The sequence below is a fragment of the Cavia porcellus genome, unplaced genomic scaffold, assembly GCF_034190915.1.
Source record: "Cavia porcellus strain 051 isolate PalLab524CR breed Dunkin Hartley unplaced genomic scaffold, mCavPor4.1 scaffold_30, whole genome shotgun sequence".
In the NCBI taxonomy this organism is placed as follows: Eukaryota; Metazoa; Chordata; class Mammalia; order Rodentia; family Caviidae; genus Cavia; species Cavia porcellus.
In genome coordinates this window covers 30,337,954-30,365,201 of record NW_026947513.1, presented here as the reverse complement: position 1 = coordinate 30,365,201, position 27,248 = coordinate 30,337,954, and the positions used below count along the sequence as shown (strand labels likewise).

Genomic DNA, 27,248 nt, shown 5'->3' with positions numbered 1-27,248 from the left:
TTTTCCACATTGGATATTCTAATCTGTGTTCTCATCAACACACCATACAAGCCAAGTTTCTCTTTTCTTCTCTGTTGACAACATGTTTCTCATCTTTTCAATAATAAGATGAGGTGATAGCTTTTTGTAGTTTTGATTTACATTTCTTTGCTAACTAATGAAAGTCATGTACCTGCTAGTCATTGGAAGCCTAATTTTTAAAAATGTCTATTAGGGGGTTTTTTTGTCCAGTTTTAAATCATTTTTTCAATGATTGAGTTACATGAGTTCCTTATGTATTTTGTATTAACTTTTATCAAATATTGTTTCTAAATACATTTTTCCCATCCCTATAGGTTGTTTTTCCATTTTGTCATTCCCTTTGCCCTGCAGCAGCTTCCTAGTCTGATGGACCACTTGTTTATTTTTATTTTTTATCTCTTGTGCTTTTATGTCACATTAAAAAAACTCATTTGCAAGACATTTGCAATGTCAAGGAGACTTTTTTCTATGTTTTCCTTTCAGGAGCTTTATGGTTTCAGGTCTTTCATAAGCCTGTGTTTGTCAGTGTTTTTTCACTATGACAAAATACCTGAGGTAATAAACTTACAAAAAGCTTTAGCTCAGTTCTGGAGATCTAGGCCATGATCCATTACCCTGTTGCTTTGGGATCACATTACTGTGTGAGCATGCATGAACAAGATCCCTGAGCTCCTGGCCAGGAAATGAAAGAGCAAAAAGTGCTAAACAGAAGTGAAACGACTTCAAGGACACACTCCAAAGACCTAAAGATCTACTAGGCCTTACTCCTAATGTTTAAAGCCTTCAATAGCTCCACACCCAGGTCTGAACCTTTAACATATAGACCTTTTGGGGGACATTTAACACCAAAAGCATAACAAAGTCTATAGAGCAGTTTGAGTTAATTCTTATCCGTCGTGTAAGATGAGGGTACAATTTTTTTTTTCTTTCACACTTGGATACCCAGTTTTTTCAGTAACAATTAGTGAATAGACTTCCCTTTCCCCATTGTGTCTTCTAAATTCTTTTGTTAAAGATTGGCTGAAATCAAATATTGTGGGCTGGGGATAGGGTAGAGCACTCCCCTCACATGGACAGGGCCTTGGGTTCAATCCCCAGGGTTGACAAAAAAGAAAACAAAACATGAAACAAAATCCAAAAACCCTGCAAAAAATCTGATGAATTACTCTTATGTAGAACTAAAGTTTCATGAAACAAATTCTGTCAAGTCAATTAATTTAGGGCTTCAACATCCAAGGTATTATGTTGGTCCCAGTGATGTTAAACACATATGAGATGCATGAATTATTGCAGGCTTTGGGGAACATCCAGTAAAACTGAACATGATAGATTTAAAGTTACCAGTGTTGTTGGGCATGATGGTGCATGCCTGTAATCCCAGCACTCAGCAGGCTGAGGCAGAAGCATTGGTGCAAGAGATCACCCTGGGCTACATAGTGGCTAGGCCAGCCTGCACCACATAATGAGAACCTGTCTCAAAAAAACAAAAACAAAAGACTTACCAATATGTCCTTTGAAGGTGTAATTAACTATGAGTTAATCTGGAGATGCAGGAAATAAAATGCATCTTACTTGCCAAGAAAATAATTTAGGCTTGGATGTACAAAATAATTTTCAGTCAACTTTATCAGAAATACAGATTGCTATTATCTTTTTTGTTCTTTTTAATTACAGCATTTGGAAGGCATTTGGATATGTAAAGGAATACAGTGTCTTTATTTAAAAAAGAAAAAAGCACACTCCTGTAATCCTAGCACTTGGGAGGCTGAGCAAAGGAGGATTTTTGTGAGTTCAAGACCAGCCTGGATTACAAAGTGAACTCAAGGCCAGCATGAACTGCATAGCAAGACCCTATCTCAAAAACACAAAATAAATAAATCAATAAGGAGGAAAACCAGGCATAGTGGAGTCTGTATTTCTAGTTATTAAGGAGGCTGAGACAGGAAGTTCACAACTTTGAAGTGAACTTGGGCAATTTAGTGAGACACTGTCTCAAAATTTAAAGACATAACAAAGGCTGAGGATGTTGCTCATATTCCCTAGGGTCAATCCCTAGCAGTGCCAAAACAAACTCAAGAAAAGGGGAGCGGATAAGGAAGCAAAGAAAAAAGCAGAAATAACATCAGTGTTTCCATAGTGCTAAAATATATTCATTGCAATTCTCAATCTCATGATGCGCCAGGGAGGAAACAGGATTATTTCTCCCTCTCCGTTCATTTCAGAGGATCCTAAATTTAAGTAGCTTACTGAAACACAAATGAGTCCTAACAATCTAAAGTTAGCTAAGGTCTAAGATTGCTGGTGTTTCTGTGCGCAAAGATTTCCTCACGTGAAAGAGAAGACAAATACGAAAAAAATTACATAAACTTAATAAGAAAATGAAACTAACCATTTTTCCTCAGGATAATGAGCAATGGCTGAATGGCTATTAAAAAATTAATATCCCCTCCGCCTGGAGCAGTTGACAGTCCCAGGATGATATGTAGGAAACGGGGGAAGTGTTGACTGAACAGTTGTTCTCATCTGTGTCACAGAGCTAATTATAGTACTCATTCATAGAGTTGTGGCAATGATTAAATGAGATAATGTATACGGAGAATGATAAGCACTCACTAAACGTTAATTGTTATTGATGACGTTTTTAATCAGGGAAGATGGAATGCTAGATAAAAATTTGTGGAGATAAATACTAAATGAAAAATACATTTGGTGAGGCATATAGTTCAGTGGCACAGTGCCTGCCTGGCAAGCACAAAGTACAAAAAAAATGTAGTACACGTCATGCTGCATTGTAAACAGCTGACTGTGAACAGTCCTTCTTCAACTCTTTATCTAAAGGATATAGAGATATTTATTACTAACTCCCTCTTTGACAGAAACTGCTCGCCATGACGGATCACATCCTGAACACCTACCAAGCCTTGCAGAAATACAAGTTCTTGCAAGCATCTCTCCCATCCAGTCTGTCCCTTTCTGCCATGACAGAGTTACAGTAGGAATAGTTGTCCACTTAGACTCAGTTTCTGACAATTTAAGAATGTAGTGGCTGAACGGTAAAGGTCAATTTGACTTTATAGTTCTCTGAGAATCAACTGAATAATTCACTCTCTCTGAAAGGTTCATTAAGGTGCTAATGTGTGTATTACCTAAGAGATGGACAGATGATTTATCCAGAGATGAACCTGCAGAGGAGATATGTCTTCCAAATGTGCTCAAAAGGCTGTTGTGGCTGCCCACACTTAGATGTGATCTCAATGTGGCCCAAAAATCTCACTCTAGCTGGATGTGGTGTCACACCCCCGTAATCCCAGCACACAGGAGGCTGAGGCAGAAGGATCCTTGCAAATTGGAGACCAGCTTGGGCTGCAAAATGAGCTGAAGGCCAGCCCGAACTGCATAGTTCAATCTTCCCCAAAAAGACAAAAAAAACCAAAAATCTCACTCTGACTGACTGTAGTTCTGAGAAGTCCCTACAACTTCATCCCCCTAAGCTGCCTTCCTTTCCGCCCCACTGCCAACTTGGGGCCACGTTATTCACAGCCACGTCACATAAGTAGGTGACCATTCTTGTCTGTGTCAGAGCAGTTGATCTAAATCAGGGACCGTCAGGGCTTATCTACATCCTGTGATGCCAGCATATAGTTCTATGCCGGCCCTCTATGTCTTGAGACAATTTTAGGAATGATGAAATTTGGCAAATGAACTCGCAGTCAAAACCTTTTTAGCTAATAATCCTGGAAAACCTGAGACTGATGCCAGTGAATTCGCAAATAAGTGCTTCTTGTGTGTTGACTTTATAGTTAATGCTCATTAATAGAGGTTTTTCTCTATCAGTGAAATGAATTATAGATGTTAGGTAGTTCCAGATCCTACTTCTTACACACGACATGACATTTTGATGAATATCGCTGCCAAAGGGTCAGGTAGTACTTTTAATTCTCATTGCAAGGATGATCAAAAATAGCATTTTGATGGTTATGCTGAACAGAGTGAGCTAGTCAGATTTAACCCACTCAGATTTATGCCATCAAGGAATAACTTTATAAAACTTTTTAATTCTTTGTTTATGGATTGTAATTAAAATAATATAGGAACAAATCTATTAATCTAATCTGAGTTATATTTATCAGTTTTGAGACTTTTACTTTTCTGTTCTCATGGTGAGAATTCTTATAATTTTTTAAGTGTCAACCTTACATATTTTCCTGTATAATATTAAATTATATAATCTTAGAATTTTTTTTTTTACTACTTTCTTTATCAGGTAAATGTTAAGACTCCCTAAATTAACTTTTGTCTTTCCCCATTTTTTTCTATTTTTGCTATATTTTCTTTACCATGATATTTCTTTCCTTTAAACGTAATCATGTTGATCTTTCTTTCTTTTTTTTACTGTTGTTACAAGTATTTTAATTTTCATTGCAAAACTGTGTTAAAAATTTAAACACATGCTATTTTTGAAGCTTAATATATATTTACTCTAACTCTAAATCTAACCCTAACCCTAAACCCTAACCCTAAATCCTGGCTCTATCTTTTTGAGATAAAGTCTCACTGTTTAGTATCGACTGGCCTTGAGCTCACTTTGTAGCCTAGGCTGGTCTCCAATTTGCAAGGATCCTCCTGCCTCACCCTCCTGAGTGCTGGGATTCAGTTGTTTGCCTCCATGCCTGACTGAAGATTAATATTTAAGAAGATTTCTTTGCACTTTGTAACAGTAGACATAAAAATATTTCTTAAAAACAGAAAAGATCTTGAAAAGCATATTTCATCTTCTCTGGAACATCAGTTAAGTCAACTGTCAAAATGAATTTCCAAAGCAAATTTTTCCTTGGAAGTCTAGTCTTGTGAAATAGTTCTAGAAAAAAGAAAAAGAGGGCAAGCTTTTAAAAGTGCAAATTACTTTCAATTCCAATTAACAAAAGTCAAATCAAACTGTCTCAATAAATAAAGGTATTTGTGGGCTTCATTAATGGTTGAAGTCCCGAGATGCAATATGATTAGGCTTCCCCCACTGTATCTTTATAGTCCTATGGGTTCTGTTTATGGCTGGGTGCCAGATTTTCCCCTCTACTCTGTAAAGTGCTTGTATAAAATCCAGCCCTCATATTTTCATATCACATTCTTCAGAGCGCAAGAAAGGATCAGGTTTCTTGAAATTATTCCTAAAAGACAGAGATTTGCTCCTATTAGACCTTCTTGGATCATATGCCCTTTACCAAGCCAATTACCATGTACAGGATAACAAACACTGATCGATGTAACTTAGATCCTATGTTATTCTTCAGAGCAAACTTCCCCAGAATGGCAAAGCTGACTTAAAAACCTATTAATGCATTTGAAGCAAGAAAAAAAAGGAAAAGTATGATAAAGAAATCTGAGAATATTGTCATACATGACCTCTTAATTCAAGCACAGTCTTAAAAATGGGGAAAAAACGAGGAAGACTTTGGACCTGGGGAATAAGCATTAAGAAGATATTGGCCCAGTGGGCTGGAGATTTAGCTCAGCACCCTAAGCACCTATCTGGCAAGCACAAGGCTGTGAGTTCAATCCCCAGTACCAAAAAAAAAAAAAAAAAAAAAAAAAAAAAAAAAAAAGGCCCAGTCATATTTATATATTGTTACAACTTAATACAAGCAATGGTTAGGACATAAATGCATTAGATGAAAGCTCTACCTGCCTTGCTCACCACTTTCCTCTAGCATTTTGAAAAATGGCATAAAATAAGTGCCAAATAAATACTTGTTGAATTAATAAAGCAATGTTTTCTAACAAAGGACCTTTTACCTGAGCATCAGCAAGCTTTGGTCTCAAAAGGAGAATCTATAAAACACTCAATGTGCCTCTCCTGAAAAAATAGGCAAGAGGGAAAATAATAAAGCTCTACGACCCAGGTTTTAAAAAGTGATCAAAACATACTAATCAGTGTAAGTAGAAAAGAAAAAAAAATTGAAAATAAGCATAGAAAGAAAATGATATGAGACAGTATTAGGGGCAACTTTTCCTCCGAGTTCCCAGATGAACTGTGTACTAACTAAATTGTGTACCAGCTAACTGTGTACCAAAGTTAGAAGACCAGAATGATTATAACTATAAAAATCCAACTCTTGGCCTGGGGATATAGCTCAGTGGCAGAGCATTTGTCTAATATGCTCAAGCCTCTGGGTTTGCTCTCCAGCATAAACAAAGTAAAACAAATAATAAATATTTATTTAATTTTTTTGTTTTTTGAGACAGAATCTTGCTATATAGTTCAGACTGGCCTTGAAGTCATTATGTAGTACAACTTGACCTTGAACTTGGGTGATCTTCCTGCCTCAGCACCCAAGTGCTGGGATTTCAAGCATGCTCCACACCCAGCTTATTTATTTAATAGTGATAGGAACCAAATCTAGAACCTTTACATGCTAGGAAAATGCTTCCCACTGAACTGCTCCCCGAGCCCATAAGCATTTATTCTTTCTGACAGTTTCTGCAGGTTAGGAATTGATGAATGGCTTAGAGTGGACTGATGGAGCTCGTTCCAAGAGGTTGCAGTTGAGATGTTATGTGCACCTGCAGTCACCAGGAGGCTTGCCAGTGACACAGCATCTGACTTGGGGTCATTCACGAACGTGAGTGACAGGAGGCCTCAGCTTCCCTCCCTGTGGGTCTCCACAGGGTCCCTTGAGTAACTTCAGGACATGGTGCTGGCTTTCCTTAGATGATTTAAAAGAATCAGTGGGAAGCAGTTATGTCTTTCATTTTATTTTATTTATTTCTTTTTCTGAAATGGCCTTGCTAACTAGCCCAGACTCACATATTTAGCTCAAAGAAAAAAGATATGCAATGGGGAAATCTTTATATAGTCGAGTACCCCACAGGAGTAGCCTAATTTTGTGCCACAGAGATTTGAATAAGAACTAAAAATAAGATGTATTGCATGACTCTTGAGTTGCAGGCAATATTCAAGGGCTTTGGGAAAAAAATAGCCAAGACCTAGTGTTAGATTTTAAAGAATCAAACCTCTTCTGTGAGAAACATAAAATATTTTTATATATGCCCAGTATTCTATGGGCATTTAATTTAATCATGGAGGTGTTCAGTCATGGGAGGAAGCACTATGTGGTTTATCCTGATACACGGTGACTTTTGGACATCATTCTGGTTTATCAGCCTGTGATTCTAGGTATAACCTACAGACCTTTGCAAACTTACAAGACAGTAGCAAGGAGAACAAAGAATCCTGTATTTTGTGTTTAGAGTGTTGGTTTAAATCAGATAATGTTCAAGTATAACTTAGAGTTAGATATTAGTATGGAATCTTAGAGGACTCATAGGAATCTTAAAGATTTATTGTATTTTGGGACAAACTATGAAACTATATATGTATACCATAAATTGATCTAGAAAAAAATGGATGGATGACTTCATATAGGTAGCCATCTATTTAACATTTATTTAGCACTAAATGCTAAACACTGTTGTAGATGTTGGAAAGACAGAAATATAAGACTCAAATAATCAGTCCCTGGTTTCAGATCACATGGCAAAGTGGTGAAGAAACACACCATTTAAGTTCAAATCTTAATCGTACCATTTCTTAGTTGTGTGGCTTTGGGCTAAGGTACCTCACTTCCTTGTGTCTCAGTTTGCATAACATATAAAACAGTAACAAAAATGGTGCCTATGCTGTGGGGGTGTTGTGGAATTAAATGGGTTTATAGGTGCAGAGTACTCAGAGTGGTTTCTGGGGATGCTTTATATGGTATGGAAGCATCTGCCTTTTCCTCACTTAGGCTCTATCCCCAGGACACGCCCAGTCTAGTTCAGATCATCTTCTTGCACTGTCCTTTAGTTGCTGCAGTTTTGTGGGAGCCAAGGAGTATCTCTGTTGCTCCCCAGTGACCTTTGCATAGCGATATTGTGCGAACCTTTCCTTGGTCCCAGGGCACTGGAGCAGCAGTGCTATTTTCTATAAGTTATACAGTAGATACCAAAACTCTAAGCCTGGGGCACATTCTGCAGATTTTAGGCCATTTGTCCACTATTGGGCTTGAGGATATGGTCATCTTAACCCAATTACATGAGCTGGAAAATGGGTAGGGTTGATTTACCACAAATCCTGGGATAGTGACGCAGATGTGTGCTGGACACAGAAGGGGGTGCATGAAGGGTGGGCTGGACTGCTGGATCCCACTGGGGATTATAAAGTGCATCGAGCAGAGTTACTTCCTGGCCTCACATATTCATCATCTCTACTTTTGGGGTGAGTTTCAGACTCATCCCAATAGGCCATCAATTTTCCACAACCCCTGTGACCCCATCTCAAGTCCAGCTCTGCCTTCCTCTCTGACCCAATACACTGGCTTTAGTTTCTGCCTCATTCCAGCCCATCCTCTCTCTGGCCTCAGGAGCTGTAAACATACTACGCATACTGTCTGGAACTTTCTCTTCTGTCTTCTTCCTCACCCTACCCTTAGCTTAACTCATCCGTTTAAATATGTTTTCCTCTGAAAAGAAATCCTGAATTCTCAGAGAGAACCAGATCTATTTACTACTCTCATTGTCTCCTATATTTTTCCACAGATGGATCAGTTATCTAATAGGCATATACTTTTATAATGTTTGTTGTCTCTTCCCAGTGGACTTCTTGTTCCATGAACACAAGGCCTGTGTTTTGCTTACTATCTTAGTATTAAATCTGTAGTTCCTGGTGCATAGGAATCATTCAGAATGTATTTGTTTAATGAATGAATGAAAGAGCATATTTGGATTATATGCCTAGTCACCTTGAGATGTGTTACAAAATAACTTTGATTGTGTCTTAGTCTGCTTAGGCAGCTGTAACAAAATACTGGAGACCAGATGGCTTATCAGTAACAAACATTTCTTTATCATAGTTCTAGAGGCTAGGAAGTCCAAGATCAAGGGCCTGGCAGACATGGTGTCTGGCAAAGGCCCACTTCCTTCATCATAGACAACTGTCTTCTGTGTCCTTACATAGTGGAAGGAGCAAATGAACTCTCTTGGCCCTCTTTTCCAAGGACATCAATATCATTCATGATAGTTGTATTTTCATGTCCTAATTAGCTGCCTGAGCCCTTACCCCCTACTACCATCACCTTGGGAGTTTGGAATACAACATACAAATTGGTTTTGTTTTTGGTATATAACATTTACTCCACTGTAACCAGGTAGCTTAAACAGAAGGCATTCATTTCTCATAGTTCTGGAGACCATCATGTCAAACACCAAGATCCGGCCTGTTTGATTTGTGATGAGGACCCTTCTTGGCTTGCAGTCAGCCATCTTGTTGCAATCTGTCAATGCAAAAAACAAGCAAGACAGTACACTCTTTGGTGTCTCTTCTCATCCTGAGACCTCACCTAAACCTAATTAGCTTCCAAAGGCCCCATTCCAAAGGGGGTTAGGATTATACTGGGGATTAGGTTTTTGGTATAGGAATCTGGAGGAAGACACAGTTCAGGCTGTAGGATATGTGTCGTCTTATTTGATTCTTGACAGCCCCATGATGTAGGTTCCACTTGAGGATGAAGAAAAAGCAACTTAGAAAGTTGAATAGACCCAAGTCAACCAACTAGGTAGTGATAGAACTTGTAGATTTTCATATTTAGGAATAATTGGCTTAAAAGCAATGGAAAATTGCTGCCTGTTCAAGCCATTTGATCTGAAGGTAGATGCAACAGCATGTGAGGCAGCGTGAAGGGAAGCTTGAACAGAGAGGAGTGTTTGTGGGGATACTTAGCTGGGCACAGGCCTGTTCCTGAACATGAGTTTTGCAAAGGTACTGGAGAGCACAGTTCATCCCTACCGGAGACTGGGGGAAGCAGTTTCACAAGAAACTGGACTGTGGAAGGTTGGGGGCGGAGTTTGGAATTATGATGTCAACTTGTACAGGGAAATCTTTGACTCATCTTTCCTCACCCTTTTGGCCTTGTTCCCAGTTTCCACACCCTTTTTCTGGCACTGACTGGTTTGTCAGAACAGGAAGAGAGAGAGAAAAAAAGCAGGCAGTACGAGTTACAAAGACCTCTGTTGAATAGATCTTAAAATGAGAACATTTCTCCCACATAGAATCCGTGTTGAGATAAGGTTGAGATTCTCCCAGACCTCTAGAACCTAGAAAACTCACAGTGTTCTGGAAATATGCAGAAATGTTATAGCTAAATTCAGATAACATTCATAGAACTGCTTCTCTGAAGTAGGTTCTGTGGAAGGTTCTGGAAGCTTAAGCAATTGTGTGCAACTTCGTCTGCCCTTGGAAAGCTGTCAGCTATAGAATGATTAAGGTACTTCAGGACACCAGCCCCTTATCTTGGCCACTGTTTCTATAGAAAGGTGAGTTTTCAGCCATGGCACACTGGGTGCAGGCCATGCTGGGAACAGGCTAAATTTCCTCCCTCTTCTCCTCTTTCTTCTTTGTGTTTGCTGACACTCCTTTGGGTACAGTCACTGTTTTCCTGGTTCCTGCCAAGGAGGAAAATCAGGAGCTTATTCTATTCAGTATGTTGCAGTTGATAGCCATGGGGGCATGCAAGAACCACATGGCATTCTCAAAACTAAGTACTGAGTTACATCCTCTGGCTTACCTTGCTAGGAACTCTGGGGACAAAAAAAGTATATATGTGTGTGTGTGTATTTTTATGTACGGCAGGCTGGTCTTGAGTGAATTTATGTACCCTAGGCTGGCCTCAAACTGACAATCCTTTTGCTTCAACCTCCTGAGCGCTAGGATTATGGGTGTATGCCACCACACCCTGCTCTAGGAGGAATATTAAATGATATATTGTGTGTTTTGTAAACAACACAACATTATATAACAGAAAAAAAATTGGAGTGATTCCTCACAGATTTGACAAGCTGGATAGTGCTCTAAAGATCACCTACTGTCACTAAACATTTGCTGTATTCCAGGCCCTTTTCTAAATACCATAGATATTAAGATTTTTAATCTGCTATACAGCCCAGTGGGATAGGTACTATTATTATTTTTCTTTTGTATTTGAGGAAGAAAGAGGTTAAGTGATTTGACCAGGGTCATATAGTAAGGGAAAGAGCTGAGATTCTAAGGCAGTCATTTCAGAACACACCATTAACATCAGACAAAGCAATCTCTTGCATACTGCATTAACAACCTGGCATGCTCTCTCTCTCTCTCTCTCTCTCTCTCTTTCTTTTAGTTTTGAGACAGGGCTTCACTAAGCAGTTCAGGCCGGTCTTCAACTCACTTTGTAGCACAGGCTATCTTGGAATTTAGAGCAATTTTCCTGCCTCAGTCTCCCCAGTGCTGGTATTATGGATGTACATCACCACACCTGGCCCTGGAATACTCTTTGACACTTAAGTGAGACTCACAACCACTTATCTTACGGATAGGTAAGTTGCTAGAAGGCAGAGACTGTACTTCATTCACACACACACACACACACACACACACACACACACTTGTTCAATGCTTGCCACATACTGGAATATTTGTTGAATGAGTAAACACCTATAGGGAGATATACAACACATCAGCTACATCTACTGTTTTTCCTGCTTTTTTCTTTTTTAAATTTTTTTTTTTTGTCTTTTTCTTTTTTATTGGTACCAGGGATCGAACTCACAACCGCCTGCTTGCAAGGCAGGTGCTTATACCGCTGAGCTAAATTCCCAGCCTCATTCTGCTTTTTTCTTAGTTAACTGTGTCCTGTCTTCTTCTACTATGTCCAACATGAGGTTGTTTGGCACTTCTCACCGTTCTCTTTGGCATTCTTTGCACTTTTTCTGCTTCTTACTGTACTTTTTCTTATCTGGGGAAGACCCGTGTAACCTGACCTTTTAAGATGTGAACACTGTACTTGCCAACTAGGCTGACTGATACTGGTTCAGCAGGACTATCATTTCCTGCCCTGTGGCAGGTCCTCATTACCCCAGACTCTCTCCTCAGGAGCCCAGGCCTGGCTCTGAACTGTATGTAGGCCTGGGCAGGTTCTTAACTATAAAACTGAGGATCTACAATGATCCTTAGGCCTTTACTGGGCACATCAGCAGAATCCATTAAGCCAACACTGTTCTCACACTATTTCTTTTCTTCTTTTTTCTCTTTCTTGAAAGAAACTAGTGTGAAGAGGTTCTCCAAGTGTTTTTTTATTTTTGGTGTTTTGTTTTATTTTTTGGTACCAGGGATCGAACTCATGACCTTGAGCATACCAGGCAGGCGCTTGAGGCACTGAGCTAAATTCCTGACCCTCCAAGGTTTTAATGGAAGAAAACAGATTGTATTTGATGAGGGAGACTGCCAGGAAACTGCTTCTTCTAGTCTGGGGTTCAGAGGGAATCAATTTTGTTTCACAGAGGTGGGATTTCTTGTAAGGAAAACAACAGAACCAACACTACCACCAGCGGCCTCACATATTGGACTGCTAGAGGAAGTAAGGGAAGATGTTTGAATTTGGAAATGCTCTGGAAAATTCTGTAATATAGTACACAGGAATGCCTGCAATGTGTTTTACTGGTCTTGAGTCAGAAAAGTAGCAACTCGTTCTCATCAGAAACTGACTAAAACCGAAATTAAGTTATTAGATAAACCGGCAATCACACGCACGATGAATTCTGTATTGATTCCAGCCAGGGCTTTTGTTTTCAGTGGCTTGTTTGGGTTAGAAATTACTTCGGGGAACCATATGTCCCACTGTATTGTCCCAGCTCGGTTTTGGGGTCTGAGGTCACAACCCCCACCTCTCAAGCGCCACCGCCCTCTGAATGGTGGGCGGGGCCTCCGCGGCGGGATCGCGCACCACAGCCCGGAGGAGGGACGCCGGCCCGGGAGCGCGCGAGAGCACGTGCGCGTGCGCGGCCGCTCGCCCTCCACGCACGCGCCCGTCCGCCCGGCCTCCCGGGAAGTCTCGCGATGCCCTAGCCGGCTGCTCCCGCTGCGGGTGGCTCGGGGTGTTGCTGTGGTTGCCTGAGTTGCTGCGGCGTATGTGGCGCTGGTGGAGGTGCCGGCTCCTGGGCGGATGTTGACATTGTGTTGTTGTTATTGCCGATGGTAATGGCGGCGGCGACCAGCAGGATCCCCTCTCCTCAGTAGCCGGAGCCGAGGGAGTCCGGGCAGCCGAGCCAGCCGAGAGCGAACTCCGCGGCCTCGGAGCCGCCGCCGCCACCTCGCCAAGCCGGTGCCCGGCGCCAGCCCTTGGAGTCAGGCCCTGGGCAGGGGGCTGCGGGCGCAGGATGGCGGATTTCGACGAGATCTACGAGGAGGAGGAGGACGAGGAGCGGGCCCTGGAGGAGCAGCTGCTCAAGTACTCGCCGGACCCGGTGGTGGTCCGCGGCTCGGGTCACGTCACCGTGTAAGGCAGGCCCCGAGGAGGGCGGGGGCCGGGTCCAGGGCCAGGGTGCAGGCTGGGCGGGAGCCCCCTCCCCGGGTTCGCTGCCGCCCAGGCCTTCGGGAGGAGCAGGCCACCCACCACGAGTGAAAACTCTCCTGCTTTCCTGTGTGTGGGTCTCCGAAGTGGGGCAGACCCTGCGCCAGCCCTTCTCCCCTTTAGCAGGCCCTACAGGCCTGGGCAAAGTGTGGGATCCCAAGAGGGAAGGTTTTACTTTGGGGGTCTGCCCTTCTGTTTCGGGGTGGAAGTGTACTTACTCGCGAGTCCTCCCCCGCTCCCCTGCATTTCTCGTGGGTTACCCTGTGGTTGTCTGCCTTAGAGCATAGTGACATAGGGCTCAGACCAGACCTGCAAAGTGTAAGACCCCCTGGAAAGTGACAGTCGGTGGTGAGGTTTCTGTCATGTGTCTGTGTATTTCACACACACCCAAATATTTCCCCAGTTTCTTAACAGTTAATATGTGCGGAACTAACGCAAGTTCCTGAGATTGTATGTGATGGAAGTGTACAGATGAACATAAATTTAAGATGATCACAAAGATACATATACATACTTACAATGAATTTTTAAAAAATCTACACTCTGTATTTTAGTCTGTTCTTGAGGCACGAATTTTCTTTTGGCTTCTTCGTTTAATAAGGGTTCCAGTATTTCTACTGGCAACATCAAAAGACCAGTATTATCTAAACAATAAAAACGAAAGCTTTCTGAAAAGTCATGACTAACAGAGGAACGTGAAGACTTGAACCCAAATAATAAGCTGTCCGAAAGTAGGAAGTTTTGTAATGTTTCTCAGAGAAGTCCAAAGTTTTGTATAACTTACTGCTTCATTTTGGATCTGTTATTTGAATCGTAGATCAGACTTACATGCTTGTCATATATCTCTGTACTTTGCCTCCTCACTCGTAATAAAAGAGCAAGCCAGTCTGAGAGTGTTTGAAGCAGTTTTCATTATACTTTAGTGTAGAGTGGCATGTGCTGTGAATACCTTAGTGAAACTGTTAAGACTTCTCATACAAGGTAGCAAAACCTTTGCACTTTTTAGTGCATTCTGTGACCAGCCATATTGTTGTTTGGATATGCTTATGTAATGCTTTGATTTCTTTAGCATCGTTAGTTTGTACTATATTCAGGTGATTTAATAGAGTAAAGTACTGCATTTACCCTGTCATAGAACCGTGATAAGACAATGGAATTTATTACTACAAGTTACTGTTTTGAGTGTCATCACTACCCTAATTAAGAAATGTAAACAAATATCATAATGAGGGTGTTTTTTTTGGGTTTTTTTTTTTTTTTTTTTTTTTTTTTTTTTGGTACTGGGAATTGAACTCAGGACCCTGTGCTTACCAGGAAGGCGCTGTGCCACTGAGCTATATCCCTGGCCCCCACAGTGCTTTTAATACCTATCACAGAATGTTTTTAGTGGCATAACTTGTCATGTAATTTTTAATATAGTTTAACTTAGGACTTAAGAAAAACCAGAAACTGAAGAGTATGTAGGCACTTCAAGGAGGAATTTCCAAACTTTCCTCCTATCTTTTTTTTTCTCTTACTATGTCAAAGACAAGCTGGCAGAATTTTATTTTTAAAGGTTCAAACTAGGCCTGGTGATTTAGCTCAGTAACCTGCTTAGCAGGCCCTGGTTTGATCATTAGTACCACAAAAATAAATAGATTAATCAATAAGTTCAACTATAGGTATCATATTTCCTGTTTTGAAGAAGAAACTTAAGCACTTTATTGCATAAATGGAAAATATAGGCAAGGTGCTAAAAAAGTACCAAATGAGTGGTAGGTTTGCACTTGGCTACTTGGGGTTAACAGTGAAGAATTACAGTAGTAGTGATTTTCAATCTTACGTGCCCATTAGAACTGTCTTTTAAAAAAAGTAACATGTCTTTGCCCTTCCCCAGGTAACTGAAGGTCCAGTTTTCTAAGTGAGGGTTCCATTCCCAAGTAGTTGGGAAAAACATCCCACAGGTGATTCTAGTGTATAGTCAGGATTGAGAAATACTATTCCAGGATAGGAGGAGCTATCTGGTACTGATAAACAGTATGCCTTTCTACATTGGCAGCTATTATCTCTGTGATCTTCTTTAAAACTTCCTTCTCCTCCCAGTTACCTTGGTTGTAGGTTATGGGTTCAAATCTACCTCTGCCACTCCTTAAATAAATTATCTGTATCTCTTCAATTTATGTAGAAATAGTTATAGTCCCTACTTTGTAAGACTGAGGATTAGATGAGATAATACATGAAAAGAATTCATCAGAATATGATATTGTGCTCAGTAAATACTAGCCTTTACTAATCATCCTCCTCAGATACGTTTTCCACTATAAGAAATTATAGGTGTAAAATTTCAATATTCAGTCAAGTATAGTGGTGCACATTTGTAATCCCAGTACTCTGAGATACAGGGGTAGAAGATCCAAGGCGACTTGGTAAAATCCTGACCCAAAATTTAAAAACAAAATCTAGGGATGTAACTCAGTGTGAAGGCACTGGATTCAATCCCCAGTTCTACCCCCCCCAACCCCCCCCAAAACAAAAAACTTCTATTTTTAAATCCGGCAGTGATTTATTTTTTTCACATGTAGACAATTTGAATTTAAATTACTATGTGAAGTTTTTCAGTGAGGAAAGAATCTGTACACTTTAAACTTAAGCCTGTTTTGTAGTGACTCAGGTATAGTAATAGTAATACATGTTTTTACATGATTCTGTCATGCATAATTCTCAGGTATAATAGAATGAGTAGCCCAGTTAGCACCTATAAACAGTTTTGAAATTGGTGCTTACATGCTGTAGTAACTGTTGAACATACTTACTTTTCCTTGTTTTCAAATAGGAAAAGCTAGTAAAGCAGTCATAGTAAGGCTGTCTAAATAAACTTTTATCACCCCGTCCTTTTTTTTTTTTTTTCAATAAGGACCTGCTCAGGAGTAGTCTGCCCATACCACTGTGAACATAAATGGTAATGTAAACTGAATAACTGAATCATCTGTAATCCAGGTTAGCCTAAAAGGATATAGAGCCGTCTGTAGGTTTTTCACAGATTTTTTGAGTTGGCCTTGGGGTTTAATATTTCTACTTTTTTTCTACCTTAATATATATTGGCATTTCCCTTATTTTAGATATTACTGTATTCTCATAGGATATGAATGGCATGTTATTGTGATATGAAGAAATAGATTGCTTTCTCTTCTCTATCACATAGACAGGTATAGGTTAGTTTTGGAGCATAATCATATATAAATAATGCAATCAGCATATAAAATGTTTCATTTGCCTAAACAAAGTCTACTTTAAAGTGGTGTTTAATGCAGTATTTTTATATTGACCTCAAATAAGCCATTTACTTTGTACTTGTGTTATGATGAATATTTTTTCTAGACACTGTTCTTTTCCATTTTTAGATTCATGTGAAGCAATATGGAGAAATCTTGAACGCTTTTGAGGAAAAGTAGTATTCGAAGGGAAGGAAATGATAAATTGCTCACGAAAAAGTCACTTTTAAGGTAGTGGTAGCCAGAGTAGTTAGTACTTTTAAATTATGATATTTTTTTACCCCATAGAATAAATTTATGGCATGTATTTGGCATTTTTTGAAGACTTCAGTTTTTCACAAGGATAGTTGCTCTAAGGACTATGTTAATCCAGAAGTTAGAATTTAAAAAATAATTTGGGGTCATATTTTCCAGCCTACTTACCATCTAACTGCAGTTATTTGCTCTGATCTTCACACCTCTCCTATGTCAGAATCAAACTTAAGGCTTTTCTAGAATAGGTATAATCGTTGACGTTTAATTTAAGTCATGTCATAGAGCCAAGTTATTTTGCTGAGGTTTGTTTCTAATGTCATTCTATCTGATTTCACTAAATTACCTTGTCTTCTTCATATATTCTCTTCTAAGGTACTGTCTTCACAAATAATATATTATTCTTAGCTCTAGTTTTTAGTAGTGGCTATGGTACATCAACTTGCTTGTCTTCATCTTAGATATTCCATGGAAAATGAGAGATTTAGAAGTGTGACTTGAAGTGAAAAAAATTTGGAAACAATTTTGGGGTGTAGTATAATCTGCATAGAGATATCAAAGGAACACTGTAGTGTTTTAGATATTTCAGATGTAGAGACAGTAAAATATCTGTCTTGAATGTTTCAGGATCTCAAGACAGCTACTAGATTCTGTAGTTAGCAGTAAGAGAACAGGACATGATTTACCTGAATAATAGAATCACTTCAATTAAATGATGTTTTAAAAACTTCATAATTCCCATCTCTTTCATTCAGTATGATTAAGAAAAGATACATTCTTTTCAAAAAATATATTAAGAAAATAAATATTTTTGAGATGAAACTTTGCTGTGGTCGCCAGGCTAGACCCAAACTTTTGTGGTCTCTAACAATCCTACTTCCATCTCCTTAGTGTTAGAACTATAGGTACATACCAGAGTCCAAGTGTTGGTTACTTTCTCTCCTTGCTAAGACAAAACACCTGATACCCCAAATTAAGGAAGGAAATCTTTTATTTAGTTCACAGTTTGTGGAGGTTTCAGTCCATAATCAGCTGGCTCCAAGCCAAGGTGCATGGCACAGGGGCGAGAGTTCAAGGTGGCAGAAGACAACAAAAGCAGCCAGAGCAAGGGGGGGGGGGGCGGCAAAGCGCTTTTCCTCCCTTATATTGTATCCAGGCTATGCCTGTTGGGTGGGTGTAGCACTCATACCACCCGTGTCCTCTTCTTACACTACCTGAGGATATTTACAAAGTGAGGACTCTAGTCCCCCGCTGAGCTGCTGGCTCAAACTTGTAGATTGAAAAAGAAAGAGAGAAAAGACTTGATTTTGACAGCTACTCTTGAATTCCAACCTAAGTTTAATAATGTTACTAGGATAAAGGACCAGGAAAGTAAAACATCTATATTCTCTGAAAGAAATATTTTTTTCTAAAGTGGAGGTTTCTAATCTGTGTAGGTTTTTTTTTTTCCCCATTTTGACCAGACATGGTGACTGTCACCTGTAACCTCAGACTAGGCAGATTGAGGCAGGAAAATTGAATCGGATAATGAGTTCAAAACCAGCCTGAGCTACACAGTAAGACTTTGTCTCAAAAAAAAAAAAAGAAAAAAAATCTTTTGTAATAAGGTTAAAGTTTAAATATAACTTGTAACAATAGATGCTTTTAAGTATCCTCACACCATCATCTTCTATGTAAGATTTTTTTACTGATAGCTTTTCACCCAACCAAAATCTTTAGAGGAAGAATATAAGACTATTATTATTTCTTTATATTTTAGGGGGAATGATTTCAGGCTAGTCTCAGACTCTTAGGTTCAAATGTTTGTTTTTCTGTTTTTTTTTTTTTTTATACTAGGGATCGAACTCACAACCTTATGCTTGCCAGGCAGGAGCTTACACCACTGAGCTAAATCCCTGCCTCTTAGGTTCAAATGATCTTTCCTCTTTAGCTTCCTGAAAAGCTAGATTTCCAGGTATGCCCCTCTGTGCCTATGTCTAAGAATTTTTATGTTTAGTAAGACCTTAGATTGCTTTCAGAAACAAAAGGTCAACATTGACTCTAACCATTGAATTTGATTCTGTTCTCATCCAATTTGGTCTGTAACCAGAATCTTGGGAAGAATTAAGGTCATGAACTAAGATACCACTTTAGTTTCAATAGATAGATTAACTTTTTTGAACTTCACTTTTCTCCTCTGCAGAAAGGGATAATATCTGTGTTAGAGGTTAGGTGTTAGATGAGACATTGTCTAATGATCTGGATTGGCAGTCAGTGAATGACTACTTCTCATATATTTTGATGTTTGTCCTTCCATGTACGGTTTTGGTTAAATTTTGATTTTGTTGGAAATCTGTCTAAAATGTGACATATCCTTTTTTGTTTTAAAATAACATATTGAAGAGAATTGATCAGAATTATCAGAGTGACTAAAGGAATCATTTGATCAGAAGTAGTTATTACTAGGTGGATACAGAGTGTTTTTAGAGGCTTTAAAGTATTTGGGGTTTGCGAACCTTCTCTAAATGGCACTTTGGAGTTTCATGTGTGTGGGCTGTTGGCATTATGTTTACTTTCTAATTGATCTGGTATACTTGGAAATGAGACAGTCAACTTTACTACAATTATGTATAAAATAAAAGGTTTTATTCTAGAATGCTGAGTTTAGGTGCTTAAATTTAGTACTGTACATGGATTTTTTAGGTATTTTGTTTGCTCACAATATTTTTTGCTTAATTCTTATCATCTGTCTTGTTGAGGTTCCCTGATAAGTAATTTAGCAAGTATTTTTTTAAATTCTCATTTTATTGTAGTTATTATGCAGAGCTTTGGGTGTGTAGTTAGGAATGAAACACAGTTTCTGCCTTCATAGAGTTTACTGCTAATAGACAAATTGCATATGAGAAATTGCTGCAAAGGCGACTGATAGAGTACTTGATTGAAAATAATGATGAGGAAGAATTACATTTAGGTAGGGTAGAAGAGTCTTGTGAGGAGCCCCCCAAGTCTAGAGAAGAGCAGGTGCCAAAATTCTAAGCCAGCCAACAAAACTGAACGGGTACTTGTGTAGTATGTCTAAATGTGGAAAACTGAGTGTATACAGCCTCGAAGGGCCATAGAAGATTTCCAAAAGGATTATAGTGAAATTCTAGATGAGACTGTGATAACGGTCTTGGGTTAGAGGGGTGGTGATGAGGTGAAAGACATGTTACAGATTAGAGCAAACCATCAAATTTCACAACTTTCCTCTGAGAGAGAAAGACAGCATTGGCTACATTTGCCATCAGATTCCCCAGTTGTATGTTTTGTTTTGTTTTGGCTTTGTGGAGGGTGAGATCCCAGACCAGGTGCCCTTATAATGATTGGAGCTGCCTTGACACACTTCTGCTTTCTGATCGTTTGCTGAAGGGCCGCTAATGTACCAAGAGAACAGCATGTTGTAGGAGGAGACAGTGCCTTCCATTAAGATGGTAGGTTCTGAAGTAAGGACCTCTGTAAAGTGATACACTCTAGCTATAAGAAGTATAATGCTTATTTGTTCATCAGGGTTGAGGAGAAAATCTTACATTTGAAACTAAGTTGGAGCCACAAGGACTAAAATATTCTTACAAGGGCCCGAACAGTTTTTTTTTTTGTAAGCTCTTTTACATTTTGCTATCTAGTTTAGAGTTGTGCTAGAGTTGTTCTTTGCAGTAACTTACTTACACATTTTTGCTGTTGTTTGCTTTTTTTTTTTTTAACTTATGATAAACAAATGTGTATCAGTGCATGAGCTTCTTTTAGGAGAGCTCCTTGTTTTAGTCTGTTTGATCTTGGGTTGTAATAGACTTACAATGAAGTCTGGTTAGTTTGGTAAAGGAGTTCTATGTGTTCTGTCTTTGTGTACCTTTTTAAAAGTATTCAGTTGTAAATGTTACTTGGATTGGTATTTCTTGGTAGTCTTTTGTATCAGTCAGCTTTCCATTACTTTAGCAAATACCTGAGGTGATAACTCATAAGCAGAAAAGTTTTACTTTAGCTTACAGTTTGGGAAGTTCAGTCTATGATTGATCGGCCCTGCTGCATTGCGCTGTGGCAGTACATCTTCTGGGCATGAGGTGGATCAAAAACAGCACTTCATGGCCAGGAAACATGGGTCCCACTGACTAGAAAATCTTTCACCAAGCCCAACCTGTTAAAGTTTCCACTACTTCCCAGTGGTACCACTCTGAAGACCAAGCTTCAGACATAAGGACCTCTGTCTGGAGGACACTAAAGATCCAAACTGTAGTATTTGTGTTAGAACCAGTTCACCTATGTATTTTTCTTAGGTGAACATAATTTAGTACCATTGCTTTGCTCCTAAGTTTTATATATATGAAATATGTATAAAGTAGATATACAAAAATTTAGTCTGGTCCAGGTAATTTAAAGTGGTTGAGTTAGATCAGTTGATCCCTGTATAATCAGAATTTAGGTAATGCATTGAATTTTCTTACTTTTTTTTTTTTTTTTTTTTTGGTCTTTTTCATTTTTATCGGTACCAGGGATCGAACTCATGACTGCCTGCTTGCAAGGCAGGCGCTTATGCCGCTGAGCTAAATCCCCAGCCCCAATGCATTGAATTTTCATAAGTAAACATTTGTATAACTGTTTAAGCAATGCAATCTGTTAGTAATTGAAAATAGTAAAATGCTAATGTTAGACTATGATAAGACTGTGATGTGATTTATGACAAGGTAGTTCAACATTTAAGTGTTTGATTTCACTAGTTTCTTGCATATTTAGAGCTGAATAAACCTAAACTGTTCAGAATGTGCTCAGTTAGAAACTTTTGACTTATTCTAAGACAGACATGTATGCATATCCAGGGGGTTTATCTTCTGGAGAGGAAGGGTACACTTTTGGTTCCTTCCCTTCCTCCTTGACCTACATGGATATTCAGATGAATTTGACGCAGCCATGTAAATTTAGAAGTCATAAAATGTCAAGATCTGTTAATTTCTTTGAGTTATGATTTCATCTCCATAAATAACTAAAAAATCTGATTCCATTGAGCTGAGAGTTCAGTGTTAGAAAATCAATGTTTTCTTTATTTACTATCTCTGTAGCCAGTGTGCTCAGTTTGAATATGAAATTTCCAATTCATATGTTCATAGGTCTTATCATACCCATGGAAGATTCAGTTCTGTAAATATATCTGTACAGGTTAAGTGTCTCAGCATCCACTTATCTAAAACTGAATTCACAATCCTGCCTTCAAGTCAGCTTCAGTTGCATGAGTCCTATCCCCAGCTGATGGCAGATCTAGTGTCTTGTTTGTTTAAAACAAAAGATTTTGACACATTGATATTTGTCTCATATCTATTGTGTCAGGAGGTCCATTGACTCTGTCTTTAGAATCTGGCCACTTTTTGACTCTTAATTGATGATGTGAGTTGCCATATTTCTCTTGAATACCTTTCTGTATACCATCTTTACTCTTCCCTCTCTTTATATTCTCACTGGTTCATCTACCATAGTGGGGTTTTTTTGTTTGTTTGTTTGTTTGTTTGTTTTTTTTTTTTTTTTTTGTCTTTTTCTTTTTTATCGGTACCGGGGGCCATAGTGGTTTTTTAAACCATAAATCACATTGTGTCTTTTTCTCTTGAGGCTACCCATTTTTTTTTTTCATCTTAATATCCTATAAAATCTGTGATTAGGCCCAAAGTTACTTCTCTGACTTCTTTTTGAAATACCTCTCTTCTGCTTGGTTGCCCTGCTCTAGTCACACAGGTTTCGTTTCTTTTCCTTGATTTATTTATTTCAGGCAAATTCCTAGCTGAGGACCTTTGCACTGGCTGTTTCATCTTTCTGGAATATCAGATATCCAGGGGCCTGGTCCTTCATTTTCAAATCTTTCTGTTTTGTCTTCCTAATAAGACTTACCATCCTTCCTGTTTAAATTTACTTCTCATCTACTATTCCTTACTCTGAGCTACCTTTTTCTCTTTTCCTAGTATGTGCTTCCTCTGTTAGAATTTGAGCCAGACTTTCATTAAATCCAAACTTTTGACAAACTTCTCCAGAGAAAAATGCTCAGTAACTTTCTTTGGATAAGAATTATGTTTTGGGGCTGGGGATTTAGCTCAGCGGCATAAGCACCTGCCTTGCAAGCAGGCAGTCGTGAGTTCGATCCCTGGTACCGATAAAAAGGAAAAAGACAAAAAAAAAAAAAAGAATTATGTTTTACCATTTGCTTATATATAGCAACTCTCCATTTCTGCAACAAACTCAGAAAATCTTTTTTTTTTTACTCCCTTATCTATCTCCCCCGCCCGCTTTTTTCCCCCTTTTTCCATTTTGGGACAGGGCTCAGTATATACCTCTGTGGTAAGAATTTGAACCCAACACTGGCAAACAAACAACTTCGGGACAGCATTTGGCATTTGGCCACATATAACAGAGAGGTCTGTTGCCATATCTAAAGCAAATAAAACCATTCCTTTCGTAGTTTGTCTAGTTGATAGCTAAAGCTGAATTTTAGAATCTAGACATTGTAGGCTGAGGATATGGGTCAGTTTTAATGTGCTTCCATTCTCAAGGCCCTGATTGCATCTCCATCACTGCCACAAACAACACGCAGCAATAGTAATTCAGGCCTTCTCTCCATTATGTTGACCTTTCATCTTCACTATAATAACTTTTTATACTTTTCAGTTGTCACCTTACCTGGATTCCTGACCAAATGCTTGCTTGATTGTATTATCTGAACCCTTTAGTAGTGCTTAGCTTTCTTGAAACCAGTGTTTCTCATGTGTACTCAGTTTCTTCCATATCACCTGCTGATCTTGGATGGTAAAAAGTTAGAAAAATCTTTGCATTTAACGTTAGCCAATTTGATCTTTGAGTGCTTTATTTGTAAGCCATTTAATGAAATACTTGTAAAGTCAATGAAATCTTGACATTCTCTAATTATCTGTCTATTCAAACTGATCAGTAATGAAAATGATAACCTTTACTAGAAGGAAGGTAACTCTAATGAAAGACAGACATTTATATTATTTTATGATAAAGTAGCTGAGGTTGTAATAGGGCTTTGTGCCATGTATTATTGGTGCTTTATGTATATAACCCATTTAATGAGGTAGGCAGTATTAGTCCTCGTGCGCGAGTAGGGAAACTGAGGCTCAGAAAATGTAACTAACCTGATTAAAGTGCTTAATTACTTTATTGAACCAAAGCAACAAACTAGCCAGGCTTCAGGAGGCTAGAAAGTTATGCCTCAGATGCAGTGTTGGCTGGCGGATGCAGCGCCACTGTGCTTTGCCGGCTGTTCTGTCACTCGTCTCACGTTGTGTGCCCTCTTCTCCCTCGTCCCGTGCTCGGTCACAGTGATTCACCTGCTTTCGGTTCCAGCTGCTGCCGTTGCGGTGTGAACTGGCAGACTGTGTTCACCCTGTGCCTCACAGTTCTGCTTAGTGAGTTTCTGTTTGTTTTTTGACTTTCAGTTATTCATAGCTTCACTGTATACTAATTTCATTTGAATGTCTTTTTTTGTATTTCAACTTTTATCCATGTTATTCAACGGGCTGTCTTGTCTTTGGATACCTCAAGAAAGAAGTTAAGGTTGTCAAAGTTAGCCAGTTCGTTTGGACTCTGCCATTCCATCTGGTGCCAGCCAGCTCAGGGATTAGCTGTACTTAAAGCAGATGTCCAGTTGTGGTCCAACCAGGCAGAATGTAGAGAGCCCCTAGTTAGGCATTCACAGTAACACACTACTGTGTGGTGTTCATGCATTTAAACTGTGATAGCTTTTCAGATTGTAATTAAAAGATTTCTATTGCTTTAAAGCTTTCATTATTAAAAATAACACTTTAGAAGCAGGAGAAATAAACATTAAACAAATACTTGAGGCTAAAGATAAAACCAGTTGAAACAATCGATGCTTGTACTTCTGTATTTAAAAGTTAGAATTCACCAAAAATTCAAAATTTATCTTAATTCAAAACAACAATGCAATAATGAAGTATAAAGATGTTAATATGAGACAATAATAAGAAACATGGAAGACTTAAAAACTAAAGTAAAAAGGATTGGGGATTTTACAGACCTGAATTATAGAGAAGATTGAAATGTATTCAAGAAAATGTGATTAATGAACCTAAACTTCTCTCATAAAATACCTAGGTAATACCAAGCAAAAATTCTTTTTTTTTTTTTTATTTTTACCTCAACTTGTAAGAATGGACCAATCAAAAATTCTAATAGAAGAAATAAATTCCAGGGGATGGGAGTTTAGCTTAGTAGCATAAGTGCCTGCCTTGCAAGCACACTATCGCGAGCTCGATCCCCGGTACTGATTAAAAAAAAGAAAGAAAGGAAGAAAGAAATTCCAGTGGTATTCCATGTTATAACCTGGTTTGAAGTATTTACTTAGCAGTCTTTTTTTTTTTTTTGTCTTTTTCTTTTTTATTGGTACCGGGAATCGAACTCACGACTGCCTGCTTGCAAGGCAGGTGCTTATGCCGCTTAGCTAAATCCCCAGCCCCAGCAGTCTTTATCCATTACTGAAAAATAGGCTCTGTTTTTAAAAATATTGTGAAAGAATTGTCTTTAAAATTCTCTTTCCGTAACAGTGCTGCAGAATACTTGATTAATTTTTTAGCATGGCTTTGAACTCGGCATTCCTCCTGCCTCAGCCTCCTGAGTACTGGGGTTACAGACATGTGCCACCATGACCAGCAAACCATTTTCTTCTAGAACGCAGTAAAATTTCTAGAAGTAAAATTATTGGGTCAGCTGACCTGCAGGTGGGGTAGGAATATTTCTAAAGACCCTTTTTATAACCTGTCAGATTAGATTCTTAAAGGTCATATCAGATTATAAATTTCTTTCTTTAAGGAAAGTGGAGATCATGGTTAAGTAATTTTGTACTTTTTATGTTATTTGCAAATTTCTTTTACTAGTTGTCTTAATGTTCTGTTGAGATGCTGTAACCTACTTAACCATCCTTGTAGTGTTGTGAGTAAATACTTTTGTGAATGAAGTTTCAGTGACTTGTTTATGCATAAATTTTCATCCACATTTCAGATTTTTTTTGTTGTAGAGATTTGGTTTTTTTGGGACTGGCTCTGGCTATGTAGTTCAGGCTGTCCTTGAGTTCACTATGTAGCCCAGGCTGGCCCCAGGTTTACAGAGAGTCTCCTGCCTCAGCTTTCCAAGTGCTGGAATTAAAAGTGGGTGCCACCACATGGGGCTTCGGGTTATTTTTTTAGGTTACATTTCTAAAAGACAATTCACCATGATAAAGATACAAATATCTTTAATGCCAAATTGATTTCTGGAGTATGGTGGTAACAATTTATAATTCCACTGACAGTATATTTTGCATCTTAAGATCTTGCTAATATTTTTTAAAATTTTATTAGTCTTTTAGATAACTAAATTAAGATGTTACCCAACTTGAATCGTACCATTTTTTGAAACTCTTTTCTTCAGTTAGATTTTATTGGTGCATTTTAAATCATTTTAAATTAAATGCTCCTTCTATCTTTTTAGATTAAGAAAATGGCAGATGGGCTGGGGATTTAGCTCAGTGGCACAGCATCTGCCTAGCAAGCACAACGTTATGAATGAGTTCGATTCCCAGTACCAAAAAAGAAAAGGAAAAAGAACATGGCAGGTTATTAAAATCTGAGAGCTTTCTACCCTTGATCATTACAGGTCATTTAAACACATCAGGTTATCTATCATTTGGCCTTTGCCATATTGTCCCAGGCCATTGTCCTTTATCTTAGAACAAAGTTATTTTTGCTATATTTGAGTAATTTATAATCTTAATTTAAACTGAAACCTACATCCCGTTCTCATTATAACATCTTCTGTTTCTTACCAAATGGGAGTGGGAGACAGAGAAGTAAGGTAGTATCAGAACTGAGTATTTATATCAAAGCAACACCCTAAAATGGGAGACACCCATTATCCCCGCTGCTTGGAGGCTGAGATAAGACTAGTGTAGGTTCCAGCTCTCTTGGGCAACTTGGTGAGACCCTGTCTCAGAATAAAAAGAAACTTGAAATAGTTCACTGATTGTTTGCTTAGACCTTAGCCTGTGCTAGGCCCTAAGTTCAAGTCCAGTACTGAAAGTTAAACAAAATTAAAGGTGACATTTTGCAATTATATTTGCTTTTTGCACTTATATTGGCTTTTCCTATCCATTTAGTAAGATAGTCTTGCCAAAACTCTACCTGATACTTGTTGTTTGGCTGACCTAGATTTAAAAAGAGAAAGAGAAAAAGAAAAAGCTTTGGCAGAGATGAAAGACATAGCAAAGGAAGTATTTGCTGTTGCCCGTGCCAAGTAAGACATT

General features: G+C 38.7%; 1 protein-coding gene across 1 annotated transcript in view; it reads left to right on the top strand.

Moving 5' to 3' along the window:
- The first annotated feature begins 12,910 nt into the window (after positions 1-12,910).
- The window catches only part of Chic2 (cysteine rich hydrophobic domain 2), a 39,464-nt gene continuing 25,126 nt past the window's right edge, over positions 12,911-27,248 (top strand). Inside the window, exon 1 of the mRNA XM_003471661.5 lies at positions 12,911-13,361. Coding sequence (XP_003471709.1) covers positions 13,243-13,361 — 119 coding nt within the window. The 5' untranslated portion in view covers positions 12,911-13,242. The remainder of the gene's footprint in view (positions 13,362-27,248) is intronic.